Source organism: Cyclopterus lumpus, chromosome 9 (assembly GCF_009769545.1).
Source record: "Cyclopterus lumpus isolate fCycLum1 chromosome 9, fCycLum1.pri, whole genome shotgun sequence".
Lineage (NCBI taxonomy): Eukaryota > Metazoa > Chordata > Actinopteri > Perciformes > Cyclopteridae > Cyclopterus > Cyclopterus lumpus.
The window spans coordinates 2703004-2724201 of NC_046974.1; the positions used below are offsets into that span (position 1 = coordinate 2703004).

The 21198-nt window shown below is 41.7% G+C and overlaps 3 protein-coding genes across 7 annotated transcripts in view; 2 read left to right on the plus strand and 1 right to left on the minus strand.

The window, feature by feature from the left end:
- Positions 1 to 21198, minus strand: part of LOC117736156 (E3 ubiquitin/ISG15 ligase TRIM25-like) — a 706744-nt gene that overhangs the window by 1681 nt on the left and 683865 nt on the right. The gene's annotated exons all lie outside the window — the stretch shown is intronic.
- anxa3a (annexin A3a) lies at positions 1025 to 11706 on the plus strand. Of its 4 annotated transcripts, none has more exons than XM_034541294.1 (14): positions 5185 to 5283; positions 6405 to 6439; positions 6519 to 6566; positions 6659 to 6746; positions 7116 to 7210; positions 7601 to 7714; positions 7880 to 7970; positions 8082 to 8161; positions 8325 to 8381; positions 8785 to 8878; positions 8957 to 9052; positions 9139 to 9197; positions 9552 to 9674; positions 11005 to 11706. In XM_034541294.1, exons 2-14 carry the CDS (start codon positions 6425 to 6427, stop codon positions 11071 to 11073), a joined length of 1029 nt encoding a protein of 342 aa, XP_034397185.1. In that variant the 5' UTR covers positions 5185 to 5283; positions 6405 to 6424; the 3' UTR covers positions 11074 to 11706. The 4 variants fall into 4 exon arrangements, 3 of the variants coding, with proteins under 3 accessions (XP_034397185.1, XP_034397188.1, XP_034397186.1); XM_034541297.1 differs by having other exon boundaries at positions 5186 to 5283; positions 10763 to 11706; XM_034541295.1 differs by lacking the exon at positions 5185 to 5283 and adding an exon at positions 5302 to 5669.
- Positions 17124 to 21198, plus strand: part of bmp2k (BMP2 inducible kinase) — a 30643-nt gene continuing 26568 nt past the window's right edge. For both annotated transcript variants that reach the window (XM_034541268.1, XM_034541269.1), the window contains exon 1: positions 17124 to 18266. In XM_034541268.1, the coding sequence (XP_034397159.1) occupies positions 18119 to 18266 (148 nt within the window). In that variant the 5' untranslated portion in view covers positions 17124 to 18118. The remainder of the gene's footprint in view (positions 18267 to 21198) is intronic.

The window sequence follows — 21198 nt, forward strand, 5'->3', positions numbered from 1 at the left end:
TATGTTCATCCAGAGAGCAGAGGTAGCAGATACACTGCTGATCAGTACGGCAGAAGATCTTCATCACCTCATTGTGACGAGAGCAGATGTTCTCCTGGAGCTGGTTGGAGGGGTCCACCAGCTGGTGTTTCTCATAGGCAGGTGATTGATAATGAGGCTGAAGGTGGTCCTCACATAAAGAGACCAGACACACCAGACAGGACTTGAAGGCCTTCAGTCTCCTCCCAGTGCAGACATCACAGGCCACATCTTCAGGTCCAGCATAGCAGTGATCAGCAGGAGCAGCTTGGAGTCCAGTCTTCTTCAGCTGCTCCACTAAAACTGCCAACATGGTGCTCTTCAGCAGGACAGGCCTCGGTGTGAAGGTCTGCCTACACTGAGGGCAGCTGAGGAGCTTCTTCCCGTCCTCTTCATCCCAGTGGTCTTTAATACAGTTCATGCAGTAGCTGTGTCCACAGGGAATAGTCACCGGATCCTTCAGGAGATCCAGACAGATGGAACAAGAGAAGGTCTCCTGGTCCAGCTGAACTCCTTTGGGCTCCATTTCACCTCTCGGTAACAACGAGTGTCTGAGTTTCACTTCCTCAGAAGAGACTTTGACTTCTGGTCTGAACAACATGTGACGGTTCAGTGAACGGGGCGTGTCAGCTCTATTGCTCCGCCTCCATGTTGGTTACACCAATCTTTAGAGCTGTAGGTCTGAAGGGGAGGGGCCAGGAAGGATGTGGACACAGTGCAGCTGTCTGTGATTGACAGCAGGAGGAAGAGGGAGGGGCTTATCAAGCTGAGCTTCATTCCAGGAAGAGGAGCGGCGCTGTGAATGTGACCTTTGTGTATATATATATATATATATATATATATATATATATATATATATATATTAAATATATACAAAGATGACGCAACAGTCCAACGGGGGAGGAGCTGTTTCAAACTGTCACTCAAGGAGCTCGGGCAATATGCTCGAGCTAATGGAGTCAACACGGTGACCCCTGACCCCCAGGTGACCACCGTGAGGGAGACTTCTCAGAGCCTCTCATGTCGAGCTCAGTGACTTTTATATTATTTCTGTATAAACAAGCCATATTCTGCAGCATTACATTAAAGTCATTGCTTTACCTTCTTCTTGTTATGTTTTAAAGTGTGTTGTGTGCTTGCATGTTGCTTTCCATTGTTAATCATGTAATGCACACATGTTAAAACACAGCGTGCTTTCAAAGGAAAATAACAAAGTGCAAACATGTACTTGTCGAACACAGTGAATATAGTGACAGTTTAGTTCTGAGTGAAAACCTTCTTCCTCATTCCCAGCTGTGAGGTGGCTCAACACAGGATGCCCTGGTTAACGAGTCAGGGTGCTGGCTCGCCGTAGCAGGTGTGTGACAGCACACAGCTACACAGCAGCAGTGTGAAGCAACGATTACAACCACACTTTGTTTCCATCTGGTTTGTGCTCTTGTGAGATTTAGTCAAACTGTGTGTATCTGGATGGCGTTTGGACCACAGCATTTGAACAACAGTATCTCTTCTCATCTTGACCTTTGACCTCTTCTGGACCATTCAATGCAGGATTTAAGTGACACATCCATCAACGAGGTGTGGTGTACTGCCACCTGCTGGTAGGAAGGTGAACCCTTTACTCTGCGTCTCCTCATACAGGCTCAAGAAACAGCTCAATGAGGTGGAAATATGAATATGATGCTAACAACTCTACACACACATTACTTTGATTAAACTCTATTAGGAACTGAGTTGCATTAAAGAATGCAACGATCAATTGAAAAGTGCATATACATATATATATGAATATTAAACTGCCTGTAGTCACCACTGTTGCTGACATATCCAGGTTTATTTATTTATATTGATTTATTAATGTTCTTCTAATGTTACCCTGCTATGTGTTTGCGCCATAGAAGACTGTAAATCAGAACATCTATCATTGGCTTTTATTTTGACAGTGTCGGGATAGCCGGTGTAAAAAGACAACAGTGGAGAGCAAACGTGTGAGTACAATAGCGTAGTTTTAACTGTTATTGCGGTATTTTAACTGTGTTATAGCGGTGTTTTAGTAGTGTTATAGCGGTGTTTTAACTGCGTTATTGCGGTGTTTAGTGGTGTTATAGCGGTATTTTAACTGTGTTATAGCGGTATTTTAACTGTGTTATAGCGGTATTTTAACTGTGTTATAGCGGTATTTTAACTGTGTTATTGCGGTGTTTTAGTGGTGTTATAGCGGTGTTTTAACTGTTATAGCGGTATTTTAACTGTGTTATAGCGGTGTTATAGTGGTGTTATAGCGGTGTTTTAGTGGTGTTATAGCGGTGTTTTAACTGTGTTATAGCGGTGTTTTAGTGGTGTTATAGCGGTGTTTTAGTGGTGTTATAGCGGTGTTTTAACTGTGTTATAGCGGTATTTTAACTGTGTTATAGCGGTATTTTAACTGTGTTATTGCGGTGTTTTAGTGGTGTTATAGCGGTGTTTTAACTGTGTTATAGCGGTATTTTAACTGTGTTATAGCGGTGTTTTAACTGTGTTATTGCGGTGTTTAGTGGTGTTATAGCGGTATTTTAACTGTGTTATAGCGGTGTTTTAACTGCGTTATAGCGGGGTTTTAGTGGTGTTATAGAGGTGTTTTAGCTGTGTTTTCGTGGTGTTTTTGTGGTGTTTTAGAGGTGTTTTAGTTGCATTTTAGAGGTGTTTTAGTGGTGTTTTTGTGGTGTTTTAGCGGTATTTTAGTAGTGTTTTAGAGGTGTTTTAGTTGCATTTTAGAGGTGTTTTAGTGGTGTTTTAGCCGTATTTTAGAGGTGTTTTAGTGGTGTTTTTGTGGTGTTTTAAAGGTGTTTTAGCTGTGTTTTCTTTGTAAATAATATGTTGGTGTTGTAAATAATAGTTTTAGTGCTGTTTCTGTCATCTGTCATCTAGTAAACAATGGAGAGAAAAATGTGGAGGAGATCGAGGAAAGTCCCATGGAGATTTGAGGAGGAGGGTGGACAGGAGGAGACCAGAGGAGTGTCGCCATCTCAACCACCGTAAGGAACCGTTTGTATACACTGGTTATTTATTCTCAGCTTTATTACCATCATTATATTTTTTCCCTTATTGTCTTTGTCTCAAATTGCTTTATAATTACTTTTCCTATTCTTATACTGTTGGGGAAAATTAATTCTAGAAACACAAGTGTTTCTTTTGGATAAATCTTATCTAATTAATCTTTTATTTATTTATATATATATATATATATATATATATATATATATATATATATATATATATATATATATATATATATATATATATATATATATATATATATATATATATATATATATATATATATATATATATATATATATATATATATATATATATATAGAGAGAGAGAGAGAGAGATAGGGCTGCACGGTGGTGTAGTGGCTAGCACTGTCGCCTCACAGCAAGAGGGCCGCGGGTTCGATTCCCGGTCGGAGCGGTCCTTCAGGATAAGCGGTATTGAAAATGGATGGATGGATATATATATATTTTAGAGCTGGTGATGCCCCTCGTAGCCGGTCGCCGCATCGCCAAGAGGCCTGGAAAACGGTTGCGGACCCTGACATTTGGAGAAGGGTTAAAAGTTCACGTGGACTGACATCACCGCGCCGGAGCTGACGACGTACCTGGGCGTGCTGCTGTTTATGTCCGTGTGCAACCTCCCGAAACTGTCCGACTTCTGGAGGAAGAAAAGCATTTTTTTCGTGTGCCCTTCCTGGCTTCGGTCATGTCCAGAGACAGGTTCAGGTTCATCGCCTCCAACTTGCGGTCAATGACCAGAAAAGGGGGACGGAGGACTATGACCCCTTGCAAAAGGTCAGATCTCTCCTGGAGATAATCAGAAACCGCTGCAAGGCCGTTTACCATCCGAGGCAGAACATCTCCGTGGACGAGAGGATGGTTGCCGCAAAGGCTCGGCTCTCACTAAAACAATGTATGAAGGCCACGCCGATGACGTGGGGGCTCAAATTCTTCGCGTTGGCCGATGTGAATGGGTACACGGTTGACTACAAGCTGTACCCGGGGAAGAACCACAGGGCTTCAGGGAAGGGGCTCGCATTTGACGTGGTGACGGAGCTGGTGAACAAGGACCATCTGGGGAGTGGCTACATTGTCTACTGTGACCATTTTTACACCAGCCCTGTCCTGTTACGCCATCTGAGCCAGCAGGGGTTTGGGGCTTGTGGTACTTACAGGGAGGGCAGAGTTGGTGCCCCAACGACTCGGGAGAATGCCCTGGACAGAAAATCAAAGCGAGGCTCCATCAGGTGGATCCGGGATGGTGACCTGCTCTTTGTAAAATGGATGGACACCAGGGAGGTCTCCGTCTGCACGACCGTCCATCCCGTACACACAGGGGAGACTGTCCTGCGCTGGCAGAAGACCGTCGACGGGCCGGTTCGGAGGGTCCCCGTCCCCAGACCCACAGCTGTGGGTGACAGGTACGTGGGGGGGGAGGTGGTGGACGCCTCTGACCAGATGCCGGGAGCGAACTCGGTGCACAGAAAAACAAAGAGGTGGCCCGTGACAGTTTTTCAGCACCTTCTGGACATCGCGGTGACGAACAGCTTCGTGGTGCACAAGGAGCTCAGCGTGACGCAGGGCAAGAGGCCGATGACGCGCCAGGCCTTTCAGGAGGAGCTGTGTGCAAAGATGCTCGGCGTGCCACTGGCCGGCCCGCCTAAGCCCCCCGCCCAAGGCCACTTTCCCGTCCCCACCAACAAAAGAGAGGAGACTAAGAGAAGGAAGAGGGCAAGCATGGGCAGGAAGCAGTGTACCGTCTGCCATAAAAGCACTCCCTGGATGTGTGAGGAGTGCCAGGTTGGGCTCTCCAGCTGGACAGGAACTGCTTCAGGGACTTCCACCACGGCCTGGAAATGGACTAACATAACCAACCTGTAAAGCACGGACTCCGAAAAAAGCTCTACGGCAAACACAACCGTTTAAGATGTTACAATATTTGTGTAAACTCCAAAGTTTTCTTTGTGTTTTTATTTCGAAATTGTTTAGAAAGAGAAACTTGATGAAAATTCATACACGTTTTGTTGTACTATTTGTCATTTAAAATGTGAAAAAAATGAACCTTACCTTCAGCAGCAGGTTCCCCTCTAAATGGAATATATCTGAAATGTCCGAGCGGTCCCTGAAGGCGACGTGTGTGTAGGGGGCGTGGTCAGGCGACTCCTCGGGTAGATATCCGGTTTCCGTAGACTGAAGGTGCGGCGCGACACTTTTCCGGTTCACGCTCAGGTGAGGTTTCCTCTTATTGTGTTTAGGGTTTTATTCTCGTTTTAAAGGGTTTTATTCTCTGTTTAGAAAGTTTTATTCTCGTTTTAAAGGGTTTTATTGTCGGTTTAAAGGGTTTTATTGTCGGTTTAAAGGGTTTTATTCTCTGTTTAGAAGGTTTTATTCTCGTTTTAAAGGGTTTTATTGTCGGTTTAAAGGGTTTTATTGTCGGTTTAAAGGGTTTTATTCTCTGTTTAGAAGGTTTTATTCTCGGTTTAAAGGGTTTTATTGTCGGTTCAAGTGATTACTTTCCTCATTATTACCTGAGGAAAGAAGTCTTCACTCCAGTCACAAGAGGAAGTCTGTTAGTGGATCTATTTTAATCTATTTTATTTACTGACAACTCGACTGTAAGTGTGTATACCATTTCTGTTGTGTCACTAAAATGTATTTCGTATTTTATTTTGTTTTTTGTGACATTTGAACGGAGCTCAGCTGGCTTCACTAACAAGGCTTAATTGAGGATGGACTTTCTTTTTTTTTTTTTAGGCCAAAATCTCACAAACGTTTTTAAAAGAAATTCTATAAACAATATCTATCCGTAGGAATAAGATATGTAATTAATAAAACGCCATAAGGTCACAATTCCAGTAATTTACTACTTAATTAAACAGGGCAAGATAAGTCAGAAATAAACATTGATTTCACACTAGTATTTTTATTAGTGTACAGATTTTAGTTTTGATATGCTGCCTCAAAATAAAAATGGCTATAAATTGGGACAGAATTTCAGGAAATAAGACATGAATAATTCTGGCTTTATTGTCAAGATTTAATTTAAAAAAAATCTTTTTAGATGAATTAGTCGTCAAATTATATATATATATATATATATATATATATATATATATATATATATATATATATATATTTAATTGAAAGCATAACCCACAGGAGACTCAATATGTTTATTTGTCCATTCCTGTCTGTCGAGAGCAACGAGTCAAATTCCCTTTATGTGGCCAATAAAGCAGCTTCTTCCATAAATAGCTCCAGTAAACTCTGTTTTATGGTCATTTGAATGTGGCGTTTGGTGGGATATAACCACGAATCGGTTTAACTGTGACTGCGTTGTCTTCCTCCAGAAGAACTTCCTGTTGGTGTCATGGCGTCTCTCTGGGTAAGCCGAGTTCTGTCTTTTTATTTTTATGTTTTTATTTAATGTTTCCACTGACGGTATATTTTAAACTGCTCTGCAGGATGACTTGGACAGTCTTGTGGATTCCCCGTCCTCCTTCACAGCAACAGTAGGGCCAGCTGAAACTTTGGCTTTTATTATTTATTTTATATTCATGATGACAAAAATAGTAAAACGCGTGTATACAAACTGTCTCTTCAGACCGGGGAGAGGGGAACCATCAAGCCCCAAGCCCACTTTGATGCAGGAGACGATGCCGTGGCTCTGAGGAAGGCCATCGAAGGACTCGGTACGACATGATATAGAGTTTAAATATTTAATCTTTTGATAGACGGATGAAAATAACTCCAGCTCATGACCGGATATCTCCCCAAATTACAGTTGGCCGCTGTATGAAAGTTGAGATGAATATGTCATGCTAATGTTCTAAAGTCAGAATGCTAATGTCCTAAATATGATAATATAATATTTTAATATCGACCACTTGTTCAGTGGACACTTTAATAAGTTAAAACTTTTTTTTTTTGTGGCTTCTTCTTAATTAAAATGTTACTTTTAATCTACGTTTTGTAGCAACAAAACAATTTCTAATTTATTTGTGTTTATCCTTGTTTTTTTGTTTTTTTTTAATTTGTTGTTGTTGTTGTTGTGGTCTCAGGCACCAAAGAGAAGACCCTGATTGACATTCTGACCCACCGGAGCAGCGCTCAGCGGCAGCTCATCTGTGAAGCGTATGTGGAGGCCACCGGCAGAGTAAGAGCATCGTGCCTCCAGAAGGAACCGCGAAACCAGAGGCTCAGGAAAAAAAATATTTATTAGTTTAATTTCTGCAGCCGCTGCTCGTTCCATTTAACACTGAGCAAGAAACTGAAGCCAATATGAAAGTCTCAGATTCTGTTTATTTACTTTAATTTTGATATTTGCATGCGTGTGCTTGCATGCGGGTGTGTGTTTGCATGCGTGTGTGTGTGTGCATGCAGGCGTGTGGGCGTGTGTTTGCATGAGTGTGCTTGTGTGTGTTTGCATGCTTGTGTGTGTGTGTGCTTGTGGGTGTGTGTGCTTGCGGGCGTGTGTGTGTGTGTGTGTGCGCCTGTGGGCGGGCCTCTGTCTGAAGAGTGACAGGTCGTGTTTTCTACGCCACAGACGCTGGTGGACGACCTGAGGGGAGACACCAGCGGGGACCTCGAGGCGCTGCTGGTGGCGCTCGCCACACCTCCTGCAGCGTTCGACTGCCACGAAGTGATGCGCGCAATGAAAGTCAGTTTTACACACAAAATAAATAATAATATTTTATTAGACAACGCAACAAAAGAATGAGAACTTTATAAAAAAAGGGTACAAATATAAATAATAGAGCGATGACTATTTAGTGTATGACACCAGAGCCGAATGGACACTAAAAATAGAAAATTAATGTTTCAGGGAGCCGGGACCACGGAAAGCATCTTGATCGAGATCTTTGCCTCCAGGTCCAACCAGCAGATCAAAGCTCTCACTGACGTCTATCTGGAGGGTAAATAATAACAACAACAACAATAATAATGCAAACTGCAGGACGGAGAGGGTTTTCTCAGGAGTGTGAATTTAATTTTCAAAAATCACGAGTTTGCCGGTTTTTTCACAGAAACGGAGAAGAAGTTGACCCTCGACCTGAAGAACGAAATTTCCGGAGACTTTTCAGACGCGCTGCTCCTCCTGGCCGAGGTTTGTCATCGCAGAGTGAAGTGATAACTGTCTCACTCTCACACATTCTACGTTACTAAACACAAAGGGAGAATAAACAGTCAACAAACAGCGGGCTTTTAGTTTACACTGAAAGGGTTTGGACAGGGATCGACATTTTAATTAAAGTGTTTTTTGTTTTCAGGGCAAGAGGGACGAGAACACCACGGTCGATACGGAGAAGGCCAAAGAAGACGCCAAGGTGCCTTTGCACTGGATTCACTACAGTATTTATTTAGATATATAAATAAATACTATATTAAAAAAATGTGTGTTTATACAGATGCATAAATATTTTATATATATATATAATTAATTTTTTTAAATGTATATAAAAAAAAAAAAAAAGTGTTTTTTTTATGTGTGTGTGTGTGTGTATATATATATATATATATATATATATTTTTTTTTTTTTTTAATGTGTGTATATATAAAATATATTTTTTTTAAATGTATATTAAAAAAAAATGTATATATATTTTTTTAAATGTGTATATATAAAATATATATTTAAATTTATATAAAAAAAATATATATATATATATTTAAAATGTATATTAAAAAGAAAAATATATTTATATTTATATATATTTTCTCCCACCCAGACCCTCTACGATGCCGGGGAGAAGAAGTGGGGCACGGATGAATCTAAATTTGTTGACATCCTCTGCCAGAGAAGTGTTCCTCAGCTGAGACAAAGTACGTCTGAACTCTTGTGTTGCGCGTCGGCGTGGAACAATCTGAAAGTGTAGACGTGACACTGGTTCTTTTGTGCAGCGCTCGTTGAATACAAGAACATCAGCGGGAAGACGCTGCAGCAGAGCATCGAGGGAGAGATGACGGGGGAGCTGGAGGAGCTGCTGGTGGCCATCGGTTTGTGCTTGAGCCGTTGTTACTTTTGTAGAAAAATATATACATAAGACGTTGTCTTTTTATGTGTTCACCTTCTCGTTCCTCAGTGAAATGTGTGAAGAGCATGCCGACCTACTTCGCAGAACGCCTGCACGAGAGCATGAAGGTGAGCAGACCGGAGGTCATTGGACCGGCTCTTCAAAGCAACATGGGCGCTGTGTGCTGGAGAAAGTGCATCCCATAATATGCAGCCGTTCAGCAGAGGATGCTAGGATGACATGTTTGTCTTTCAGCGGTTGCTCCGGTTTACACTCGAGCTGCATCGCCGCACGAAACATGTTGAAACATAGCTCAAGAATTCATACACTAATTATGACAATTTCACAAAATGTATAGCTTAGTGTTAGTGCCACTTGAGTTTTATGTTCTAGAGAGGAAAGTACTAATGTAAGATGAGTGCAGGATGAATACTGTGCATTATTTAACTTTTACATTAAATTAAAACGTGTGTGTGTCACAGGGTGGTGGAACCGACGAGTCCAGTCTGAACCGGATCATGGTGAGCCGGTCTGAGATCGACCTGCTGGACATCAGAGCCGAGTTCAAGAAGCTCTACGAATACTCGCTGCACTCCGCCATCAAGGTGAGGAATTACAAGCGTGTATATTTTATTTATTTAAGTTCTAGCTCATCGGGGTCCTTGCATCGATTTTTGTCTTCACGCAGTTTGCACTTAAAATCCCTCCAAACGGAGCCAAATGTATATTTAAATGTGAAGACGAGAAAGGTCTTCTGAAGACTGTTCGGAGACAAAATGACTAACCTGATGAATAACCTGATGAATAACCGTGAAATGGAAAGCCGCCTGAACGCCTCGTCGTTTGACCCTGAACTAATGTGACTAACACCAAAGGCAGAGCTGGTGGTCTGGAGGAAGTTGCACGAGCCGTTAACCCGGCCCAGTGTCGCCAACGCCTTAACAAGGAGGACAGCTTCTCAGTTACACACACTTTGCACAACACTTCTCTATTTAGATGCAAGGAATTTGACTTCCGGTGCTCTCAACGTACAGAAATAGACAAAAGAAACTGGGTAGGACAGAGAAGCATAAGCACAAAACGCAATGAAATGGAGGTAATAGTGCAGTATTTTATTGTAATTGTCATATTTTCTATTTTATTGAGAATTTAAACTAATAGCAAAAGGGTTTTTAAAAAAGATCACCACCTCTGCCTTTTTTTTATTTATTTTTTTAAATACCAGTTGATGGGACTTTCCTAACACTTTAGAATATTCTCAAAAATCAAACTCAAAATCATATTCATTGATGAGTGATCCGCCTTCAGGGTGTTTTCTATCCACTCTTATTTTGCTCCTTGTGGTCCTGAGACGTGTCGCGTAGTATCAGCATTAAAATATAGTTAAAGTACTTTTATATAGATGGATGGATAGATCATTTTAATTCCATTCATAATATTAATTTGATTTAATCTATAATACATCTTGCCCTGATTAATGGATTTATATATTGTATCTGAAAATTAACATTAAAAAAAAAAAGTACAATATTTCCCCTTCGAGATGTAAGCAGTATTCTGTATCATCGAATGGAAATACTTGGCGTATAAGTACCTGAAGACTGTACGTTGAGTATAAGCTCCGCCCCCCCACCCCTGCTCGTCACCTCGGTGGGTAGACCCCGTTTCTCCTGGCTTGTGTTGTGTCCTCCAGTCGGACCTGTCGGGCGTCCTGGGGGACTGCGTGGAGGCCATCTGTGGAGGAGACGACTAAACCAGAGGGCCACCTGAAGAAGAACTCTGCTCCTTCTGCACCTCCTTCTGCACCTCCTTCTGCTCCTCCTTCTGCACCTCCTTCTGCTTCTTTTCATCTTCAAACCACTAACCGATAGCTTGGGGGTGGGGCGGAAAAACGTCCAGCTGGAGTGTTTAATATAACGTTCTGTTTTGTTTCAGTCTGATTGCCGAGGGAAATATAAAAAGACTCTGAAAAAACTTTGTGGAGGAGACGATGACGATGAGTAACGTCTTTATTAGAGGAAACCACTTCCTGAACTCGCACATGGACTTTATTTATTGGGGTGAAGGAACCGAAGAAGAAAAATACATTTATTACATTAACGCACATAAAGCACAGTTTGTTCACTGTTAAATTATATGTCGAGGCTAAAGTTATTGTTCAGTATAATTCTCGAATGGATTCAAATCTAATTAATGGACATTTATTGGTAACTTTGTGATGGATTCATTTATTAACTGAACGGGTAATTGATCATTAAACGATGACTTTATTGGGTCGATTCTGATTCAGTCCCTGAACCATGACGCCGTTAAATTAATGAACTTGTATTTAAGAAGTTTTAAATGATTTCTTAACCCATAACTAGAGCAAAATTATATATTGGAAATTATAGAAAGATATTTGTCAATTTCTGCCCCAATAAAACTGCTTTACCACAACAATAAAACACCAATTAAAACACATTACTTTAAAAAGTCAGTGGAAATAAAAAAAAAAAGCTGCTGCAGTTTGTAGTGTGTACTTCTAAATAGATAAAATACTATATTTCATATCGTCGGATTCAGCCCTTTCCTCTTCTGTCTCGCATCTTTGTAACTTGCAGAAATAATAATAAATAAAAGCCTCATGAAATGTTTGACATTGTTTGTTTTTCAGAATGTATTTTTCACACGCCAACATTTGTGACTGATGGGCTTCGTATGGGGAAAAGGAGGTCTTTTTTTCACAGCTATGTGAATATACTTTAAACATATAAAGTATAAAAACAAACCCCAAACCAGTCTTCTGATTTATTTCTTGCATCTTTTTTTATTTTTTTTAAACTGATGAAATGCTGTACTGAGTGGAATATATATATATATATATATATATATATATATATATATATATATATATATATAGTTTTTATTTTATATAGTTAAAAATAATAACCTCGGTAAGCAGCAAGTACTTTTGAAAAGTGGGTGTTTTTCTTGTCTTCATACAGTGTACAACGTTAAATAATATAACGGTTATTATAAATATTATGCATCACGTATCCGGTGATACGTTAGAGGCCGATTCTTCCTGAAGGTGGAGCCAAAGTGCAGAATATTTTTAAATGGGACACCTTCACACAGAACTAAACATTCCCTGAGGTAAAACATATCCGAGTACGTAATCATAAATACCTTGAATATGAGTCTGACGTGATGGAAACAGAAAAAATATGGTTTTGCATGTAATGTTTTGCCCTTTTTAGGAATATATTGATGAAAGTACTTTTGCACTTGTATACTGAAGCAACATTTTGATGTAAATACTACGTCACAGAGTATTTCTACTCTTTCGTTTTGCCACAAAAAGATCTGGGTGACTCAAAGTGCTGCAAAAACCCACTGACGTCAGAGCGGCTCGGGGTGAAGAGGTCAAATCTCCCTTACGCAGCGTTTCCTGTCAACAAAGCTGAAGTAGTGAGAGAGAACGAAGGTTGGCGGACCACCAGAGGCCATTCAAGGTGCTTCACATAATGCAGTCAAGACCTAGAAGAACAATTATTTAAACAAATTTAAAAATTATAGGGTGCATTTGTTTTTCTGCGACCTGGAGATAAAATCCTCCGAGACAGAAATAAACGGTTTCATAAACTCCAGGATGTTTTATTCATGCTGTAAAACACATGCTCTGCAGCCTCTGAACCCTCCAAATGAAATCCATTCGTCTTTCAGTCCTGCAGGGAGCCGACAGTTAAACTCGGGGCCCGACTATTGAGGTGGATGGGAGCCCAAAGGCATTTTCCTCATTAAAGCCCAAGTAATCACCCAGACTCCTTCACTCCCGCCACACACACATCATCTGACAGCTTCACACTCCCTGTGTGTGTGTGTGTGTTTGTGAGATGGTAAAACAGGAAGTTATCAGCACAAAAGATAATTAAGAACACTGTTGTTATGAGCCATATTACGAAGGCATCCTTTTAAATTAAACCCCAGAGTTTGGTCTGAAGGGCCTCTACCCTGGAAATTCAAATATATATATATATATATATATATATATATATATATATATATATATGGACGCCCAGCTGCGTCCATGAGTCAGATTTCACAATCTTAAAGCTTCATCCACACACTTGTCACGGGGAATAAAAAGCACATTGCTGCGACTTTGTTCGGCTCATTTAGCTGTGGAATTAGCAAGCTAGCTCGCTAGCCAAATGAGCTAAATAGCGTGTTGTCACCATAACAACAACAAAAACGATCCACATTTCCTTTTGGGTCAAATGGCCGCGGAAAACAGTTCAATGTCCGTTCTTCTTTCTATTTTCTTTTCCATGGGGACTCCATTTCAATTTCAACTGCAAAAAAATACCTAAAAGCAGCTTCTGTGTTGGGATGAACTACCAACAACGTAAAGAACCCAGAACTACGTTTTTATAATATGCCAAACCGAAAAAATATAGATTTTAAGATTACAAAAAGTCAGGCATCATCAGGAAGAATGAGAAAACTGTGGAACATTTTGTCAAAAATGTAATTATCAACTATATTTCTGTAAGATACGCTAAAGCATTTTGAACTGTATGCTTGTACAGGCGCTAACTACAGTAGCGTGCTCACACAAAGCTAGCATTAGCTCGCTAACAGCTTGATCGTGTCCTATCATTATTTTTAATCATTAACTGCCCTCCTGGTTGATATATGGTGCTAAAATAACACTTTGAAGAGCTGAAATCTAACGTTTTAAAATAGCTTGAGGCATTTTGTAAGCATTACAGCCGAAGGTTGCATATTGTGACGGCGATTGTTTTCCCCTCCGGTGGGCGATATAGATTAAAAAGGTATGGAGTAGATATGAATATGTTTGAGGCTAACTATATTTGTGTGAGTTAAGTTAAAGCATGTTATACCGTATGCAACTTGTGTTATTGTGAGAGTGGATAAATCCCAAATCGATGCAGTATTATGTTCACAAGTGCCTGAGCTAACTACGGTAGCTTGCGCACACATAGCTAACGTTAGCTCGCTAACAGCTTGCTATCTGGTCCTATCATCCTTTTATTCATTAACTGCACCCCAGGTAGACACATGGTGCTTAAAATAACACTTTGACGTGCATGCATAATTCGCTGGGACACATTTGTGATGTTTACGGAAAAGGCAGTTATAAAAAGGATGGACAGTGTGCAAAATATAACGAACACACAGTTATTCTTACCCATCATGGAGGGCTATCGTGTTTTTTCAAGCAGCCGATTTATTTTTTGCTTACCGTGTGCATTTTTCACATTCCCACATGGACTGGTAGCTCTGTTATCATACTGGTGAAGTCTTGTGTTTTGCATCACATGTGGTTCTTTTGTATTTCGCTGCACGAGGCCTTTGATTAGTGACCGTATCTTCTGTGACAATGTGTGCGCTCGTAGCGGAAACACTCGGGGAAAATGTAGGCAAATGTAGGCCAAGTTCACCCGCGCTCGCCCCAACGACTGTGTGTGTGTGTGCGTGTGTGTGTGTGTGTGTGTGACGCCGAGTGTGAAAAGTGTAACGGACCAGAATTCAAGAGCGGCGCTTTCTTCCCTCCTGACACGAATCCAGGAAATGGAAGCTCGTCCGTTACATTTCTCCGATGATATTCTTCCCGAGGGATGAGTCTCCATTCATAAACTGGATGAATGGAGACTACGGGTTCAGGCTGGAGGTGGCGGGGTGTGTTGAGGATACAAGGATTTCACCGGCCTCCTTAAAACGCAGCTGATTTCCACCTTTAATTCTCTCTTTATGTTCAGCTGCCAAATCATCCTGTGCCCACTCCAAAAAAAATATTTTAAATACTATGTTTAGAATTTAGAAAAAGGCTTATCCACGTTGTATGATAGTGTCACCTTTAGGACGAGTTGTTTGTATGGCAACAGTTGGAGATTTGGGAATTTAAATGAAATGTTGTGCAGCATTTTAACACATTTCCACAAAATCCACTTTGATAAAAGTAGTGACTTTGGAAACTTTAAGACGGGGTAATGAGGGTTTTAATACTACAACACATATGTTTGTATAGATGTAAGAAGACTGCGACCTCTGACCCCAACAGCCTCTCACAGACTTGAGACCCTTTATCATGCGTGGGTTATAATCTTGTCTGGACATCCATTGTCAGCAGTTAACAAACTCTAACATTGTTTAATTAGAGGGATTTTTTTAGACCCAAATATGTGAATTAAAACATCCCTGTATTCATCTTGAGACCCCTTTTGGCTGTAGAGGACTAAATCTGTTATTATAATTAATTAATTAAATAAAAAAACCTTTGAAATACGTTTCCTGCTTTGAAGGGTTCATTCTGAATTGTTGTTATGAACTTGTTTTCCCCCCTTGGCTGCGCCCTAAACGACCAGAAAAGGTCAGAGGTCAGCCTCTCAACTGGTTCAGTTCTCTGTCCACTCCAGCAGGCTGGATGTTTGTCAATGCGTCTGATGAATGTGTGCATTTGTGTATTCTAAACACCAACAGGTGGCATCATAAACCCCCTCAGACACACACACACACACAAGATCCCCCCTGCAGATCCAGACATGGGGTTTTGTACAGTCACGTGATCCCGCTCTGCTCCCCCTCCTCCCCTTATAACCACTGACCCGAGTGGGGTTATAATGGTGACCAGCTCCCCGCAGAAGGGGAGATCGGTTCACCTCGAGTCACCGCAGAGGTGACTGTGGTGCACTTGAGTTGTGAACCACGAGAAGGAATGCGGCTGTGCGGCGTGGTGAGGCGGGTTCTCCAGCCCGCAGGCACGCCTTTGTTCCTGCAGCCTGTAGTTCACAGAGCTAGCTGTCGCACCACTTCCTCGTTGTGTGGCGAGAAAAAAACATCAGGTTGTTGTTGTTGTTTTTTCCTCCATGACTTAAAAATAGAAAGGGGAGTGTCGCGAGATCAATTTACACATACCGAGGAAGTGATTGTCTTAAAATAAATAATAAATAAAAACCAAGCGAACATTTAAAAAAAATAATGAACAGGATAATAACTGCACGTTACTTTAGTGAAGGGTTTGTTTGTGTCTGCATGCACCGCATTCTTTGCAGCCTGTTTTGTTTCTTTCCTTCCTCAAGCAGACTGTTCAGTCTGTCTGTCACTCAGGCCGCCCCATTATAGAGGAACGTAGTCAGTACGGAAGCCCGTTGGTACCAAGAGAAGGATATGTTCATGTTGTCGCTGGATAATTAATATTGTTATGCCTCTATGGACCTTTGGGTCTGTAAATGTAAATGACTTTATACAAAAAAATTGTAAACAATATATATATATTTTCATATATATATAACATTTTATAAAACAAAAAAGGATTATGTTGTGTATTGAATTATTAGTATGCCTACACATTGCTGTTAGTAAGTGTATATACACATGTATAGTGAAATGGTACAGATTACAATGGGTGCGAGAGTAAATATGGAATGATTTATGTAAAAAGTTTATATACATGACATGACAGTATATATATATTGAGTACAATGTGCTTGGATTTATATTTCATAGTGGTGACATTTTTGTTTAAAAAAGTGTGTATTTAAACATAAAATGATATGGTATATATATATATATATATATATATATATATATATATATATATATATATATATATTTAACTGCCCAACTACGAGGACATAAGGGATGTAGTCTTTTAGCTTATTTTATTTTCCTGGGAGAGAAGACAGAATATATATTTTTTAATAGTATAACCTGTAACTTTGTAATTTAATCAAACTTAATGCAATGTGTGTCCGCTGCAGCTGTATTTTTGTGTTGTCTCATAAACCCATGGAGAATACGACACGAAAATAAAGATATCAATCAATCAATAGAATTTAATTTAAAGTTACAGAGGAAATACAATGTTATTTTTAGTGGGTTATAGTATCACACATCAGATATGCAGCTGAGCAAGAACAGTTACAAGAAATTGTGCATAAGTCAATCCGTCTCCCCTCTCTTCTTGACACTAATAGGCTTCCATACTTTCTACACTTAAACCAATCATAACAACGCGAGGAGGCGGGGCCACGTCATGTTAGGTTGTCGCTGGGTAAATAACAAACACCACCCACTTATTTTGTAGACGGACGTTGGGGAGTCACGAGGAAGTTTAACGTTCAGCGAAGATCCACCGGGGGAAAAAAAATAAATTAAAAAAATGACACAGACGTGAAAAGGAGATGACCCGATGAAACCGTCTTCGCTGAGAGGGTTTCCGATGAGACACACACGCCTTCTCTGGTAGCCCACCTTGCAGTCGGGGCTCGGCTCGTGGAGGGAAGCTTGTTAGCTGCTAACTAGCCGCCGCCGCAGCAGCAGCAGCTTGCGAGCTAACTACCCGCAAGCTCGTGAGCTAAGTCGCGCGCGCGCGGTGTGTGCGCGTGGGGAAGAATCTTAACGGCTCCGAAGCGACCGTTGGAAATCGTCGCGGTTGCTAGCGAAGCTCGTTATCCGCCTAACTACCCTTCCGCCGCGGCTCGCGAGCTAAGCCGCGCGGTGCGAGTGAATCTAACGGCTACGAAGCGACCGTTGGATATATATCCCCCCACCACCCCCCTGGAGGGCTTCGTCGCCACTGACGGTGCCATTATCAAACCCCCGGGGCCAGCCGCGTTGCCTCTCCCGCTGCCATCTTCTCATTATCGGCGTGGCGTCTTGCCCTGCACGCCTGCAGCGATGTACCCCATTAGCTAACGAACATATCACGGTTTTTTTTCGGTGGACATTTTTTTTTTACGTGGTGCGAGCTGATTTTTTTTTTTTCCTTTTGGGGGGGGTCTTTCTTCTCGTATATTTACTGTACTTTCATGTCGTGTCACCCGACAGCTAGTCGTCCCTCCAGAAGAACCAGACGCGGAGCATGCAGGAGGAGAAAAGGCTCCAGATAAAGTAGACAAGGGGGAGAGGGGGGAATCGTCGGACACGACAGAGTTAAACCGTGAGTGGGGGGGTTAATCTACCAACACTAAAAAACAAAGGAGTTTGTAAAAAAAACCAACAAAAAAAAAAAGAATAAAAAAAAAAAAAAAGAGGGAGGATGAAGAAGTTTTCCAGGATGCCGAAATCCGAGAGTGGCGGGCTCGGCGGAGGGGCGTCCGGGTCCAGCTCCGGAGTCACCAGCTACTTCGGGAAAGTGTTTGCAGTCGGCCGCTACCAAGTCACCGTGGATGAGCTCATTGCAGAGGGTATGTGTGCCCGCACATTGTAGCATGACTGTGTGTTTGTGTCTCTCTCTCCCTCTCTCTCTCTCGTGGTATTCACTGGGACACACCCGTCTTCTGTTTGGAGAGAATAACTTCGCACACAGTGAAGCAAACTCCTCTAGCTTTGTTCCTTTTATGGGCTGGTAATTGATTTGCCCTCCACAGTAAAACCACCACCACCCCCACCCCCTTTTCCCTCCTTAACATCTGCTTATTTCCCCAAAGAAAGTGCATGCAGGAGGGCTTGAAGTAGGCCGGTCCCTTTTTTAAAGTAGGGCACCGGGGGTTTGGTGCATAGCTGGAATTTTAAAGGTGCAACTTTTCTGCCGTATGGCTGTAGGTTTTACATCCTGCTTCAGCTGCGCCTCTGGTAGAGGGGTGGTGGGTGGGGGTTTGCCCCCCCCCCCCCCCCCCAGGGTAACAAGGGTTCAAACCCTGTGTCAACACACACCATGTTAATAAACACGTTGTCCAACCTGTTCATTCAGGTTCCTCTGCGGTTTGCTTTGGTGGGTTTTATTTGAGGACGTGTGTAAAGTTTTGAATCTCTGGTGTCTCCACAGGCCGGCTGAGAGAAACGCTCGTTTTCTGTAAACATGCACTTGATTGGAGTAGGTGTCGTGCCACTTTTTAAAAACGGGTAACGACGGTGGAGAACGACACTTTTAAATGTGTTGAAATGAGATCCACAGTCACACAGGCACCAAATGAGGAAGTGTGTGTGTGTGTGGGGGGGGGGTTCTTTCACAAATGGTTTAGTGCTTATCAAGGTGTGTTAATTAGAAATCTCCTTTTTGATTTATAGAATAATCCAGTTGAGCCAATTATGACTAATTGGTCTCCTTTTTTTTTTTTTATTAACAGAAAGGAGTTTTTCGTGTTTTCAGGCTCTTTATTACAGAATGTGCTTGATGCTAATGAGATATTACTGCAAAAAAAGGGTAATCAAAATAATATTTGCAAATAACGCTTTAGCTTGTAATGAGGACAAAATGTTAAAAGATCCATCTGCATTACCGGACTCACGCAACTCTTCCTTCAAGCAGTCACGAGTCTTGTGTCATCACACCATCATGTGAAGTGGTTGAGGCTGGTTTGGCTACCTGCGGCACACTGTTTGCATTGTGACTGTTGCTCGTCATTTCAGGGCTGCACGGTGAATCATAACCGTGTATTTCATTTCAACTTACCGCTGTCTGCTGCTCCGCGGTTATCAAGGTGTGAATAGCCATTTGGAGACGTATCCAGAGTGAAGGGGTACACGCAAAGCAGAACCGAAAAGCTTTCAGACTATATGTTCAGGTTTCAACGTGGACAAGTAGGTCACAAGTACATTTTTACTCGCCTCGTGCAGCTTGTTTTTATTTTATCGTGGTACTACTTTTCCAGAAAATCCACGTGCCTTTTGACGCCTTGCTGTCAAACTTGCAAATTGCACAATACGAAAGGACGGGATAATTAAAATACTTGCAAGATTCCAGATGAGTGGTGCAACTCTCAACAGAGACGAGTGCAAGACTAGCTCCTTCCATCATCAGCTGGCATTTTATTTGCCCCGGGCAATCCTTATCGTTGTGCCCTGCATTTAGAAAAGTGTCAGAATGCACAAAATAAAGTGGATTAAGTTGACTTGGATTTAGTGGTTTCTTCAGTGATACAGTATTAGTTCAAGTTACCCATTTTATTTTATAAGCTGACCACATTTGTACTCAGAAAGTTACTCTTTTGACACAACAGCAAATCAATTAAGAACTTCGCCTCGCTTGCATTCGTCACGTAAATACACACTTGAATCAGCAGCTCGGGCAGCTTTCCTATGAATTTCGCACTGTGCGGTGTCACAAGAGCAAACGGAGGGGAGTACTTTAGATTATTATTTTATTTTATGGCCGGAACCACTTGGCAGGTAACCAGGCATCACTTGGCAGGGTCCTGCTTTATTTAAAGGCCTACTATGCTGGGAAAGTGTTAAATGTGTCACGGTTAATTGTTGGGATTTACCTTGCCATTGTGGCTCAGAGACCACCAGGAGTGTTTCAAAAGGTTGAGTTTAAACCTTTTGTAGAGTTGCTCGGTAACAATGTCGTTTCAGATGCGCGCAGCCAATAACTCCTATTAGTAACCCCGTTGATGCACGTCCCAGGTGTGTGAAAACTAATTCTGAATTAACTGCAGAAGCTTGAAGCCGTGAAGTGAAGTTTCATGGGTAAAGTGAAACCGGGATGTCCCGATGGCAGCAGCTCCTCCTTGTAAAAAGTTTTTTTTTTTTTAAATCAGATGAGTGCAAACCACTGTGGCGACGGTCATCGTGATCTAGTTCCTGTGTTCTTGGTCGTATTGTTCCACCAGAGGAAGCAGATTGTGTCATTCAGTGTCCCCGGCTATATTTTCATGGAAAAGGACCCACGGAGGTTTAATCGGTATGTAGGCACTCGGTCACAGGCTCATCTCTCACTTCCTTTTATTCAACTGCTATCCACCAACTGGGCCAGTTTAACTAAAAGCACACGGTTCTCTTCAAGACAAAAACCACAGCTGGAGAAGAAAAGAAAGTTGGTAATGATCAGGTGTGTATATATTCCAAATTAGATTTTTGTCAAGCTAAAAATGCCTTGTGGCGTGTCTGCAGAGCAGGACAGTTCCTCCATCGAGGAGGAACACAGTCACTTCCCCGCGCTCCCCTTTAGCCTCTGGTTTCTCCTGAGCTCTTATCGGCTGCCGTCTCCGAGAGGAACCCGGGAGGCGTGAAGCAACAGGATGCAACTGTGAGCGCGGCCAACGCCGTAACTAATGCAGTCTGCAATAAATCTTCATGGAGGTTTTTAATACGTTTTTGATGAATACGGAAAAATGGATAATGCGCCTCGCCAAATGAAAGCATCCCGACATGAGATATGAACCCCCCCTCTTCCTT

Excerpts from the sequence above, each read along its gene's own strand:
- anxa3a (XM_034541294.1), top strand. Across the intron at positions 7,715-7,879 it reads AAGTGATGCGCGCAATGAAA|GGAGCCGGGACCACGGAAAG; the intron begins GTCAGTTTTACA and ends TTAATGTTTCAG. Across the intron at positions 9,675-11,004 it reads CGCTGCACTCCGCCATCAAG|TCTGATTGCCGAGGGAAATA; the intron begins GTGAGGAATTAC and ends GTTTTGTTTCAG.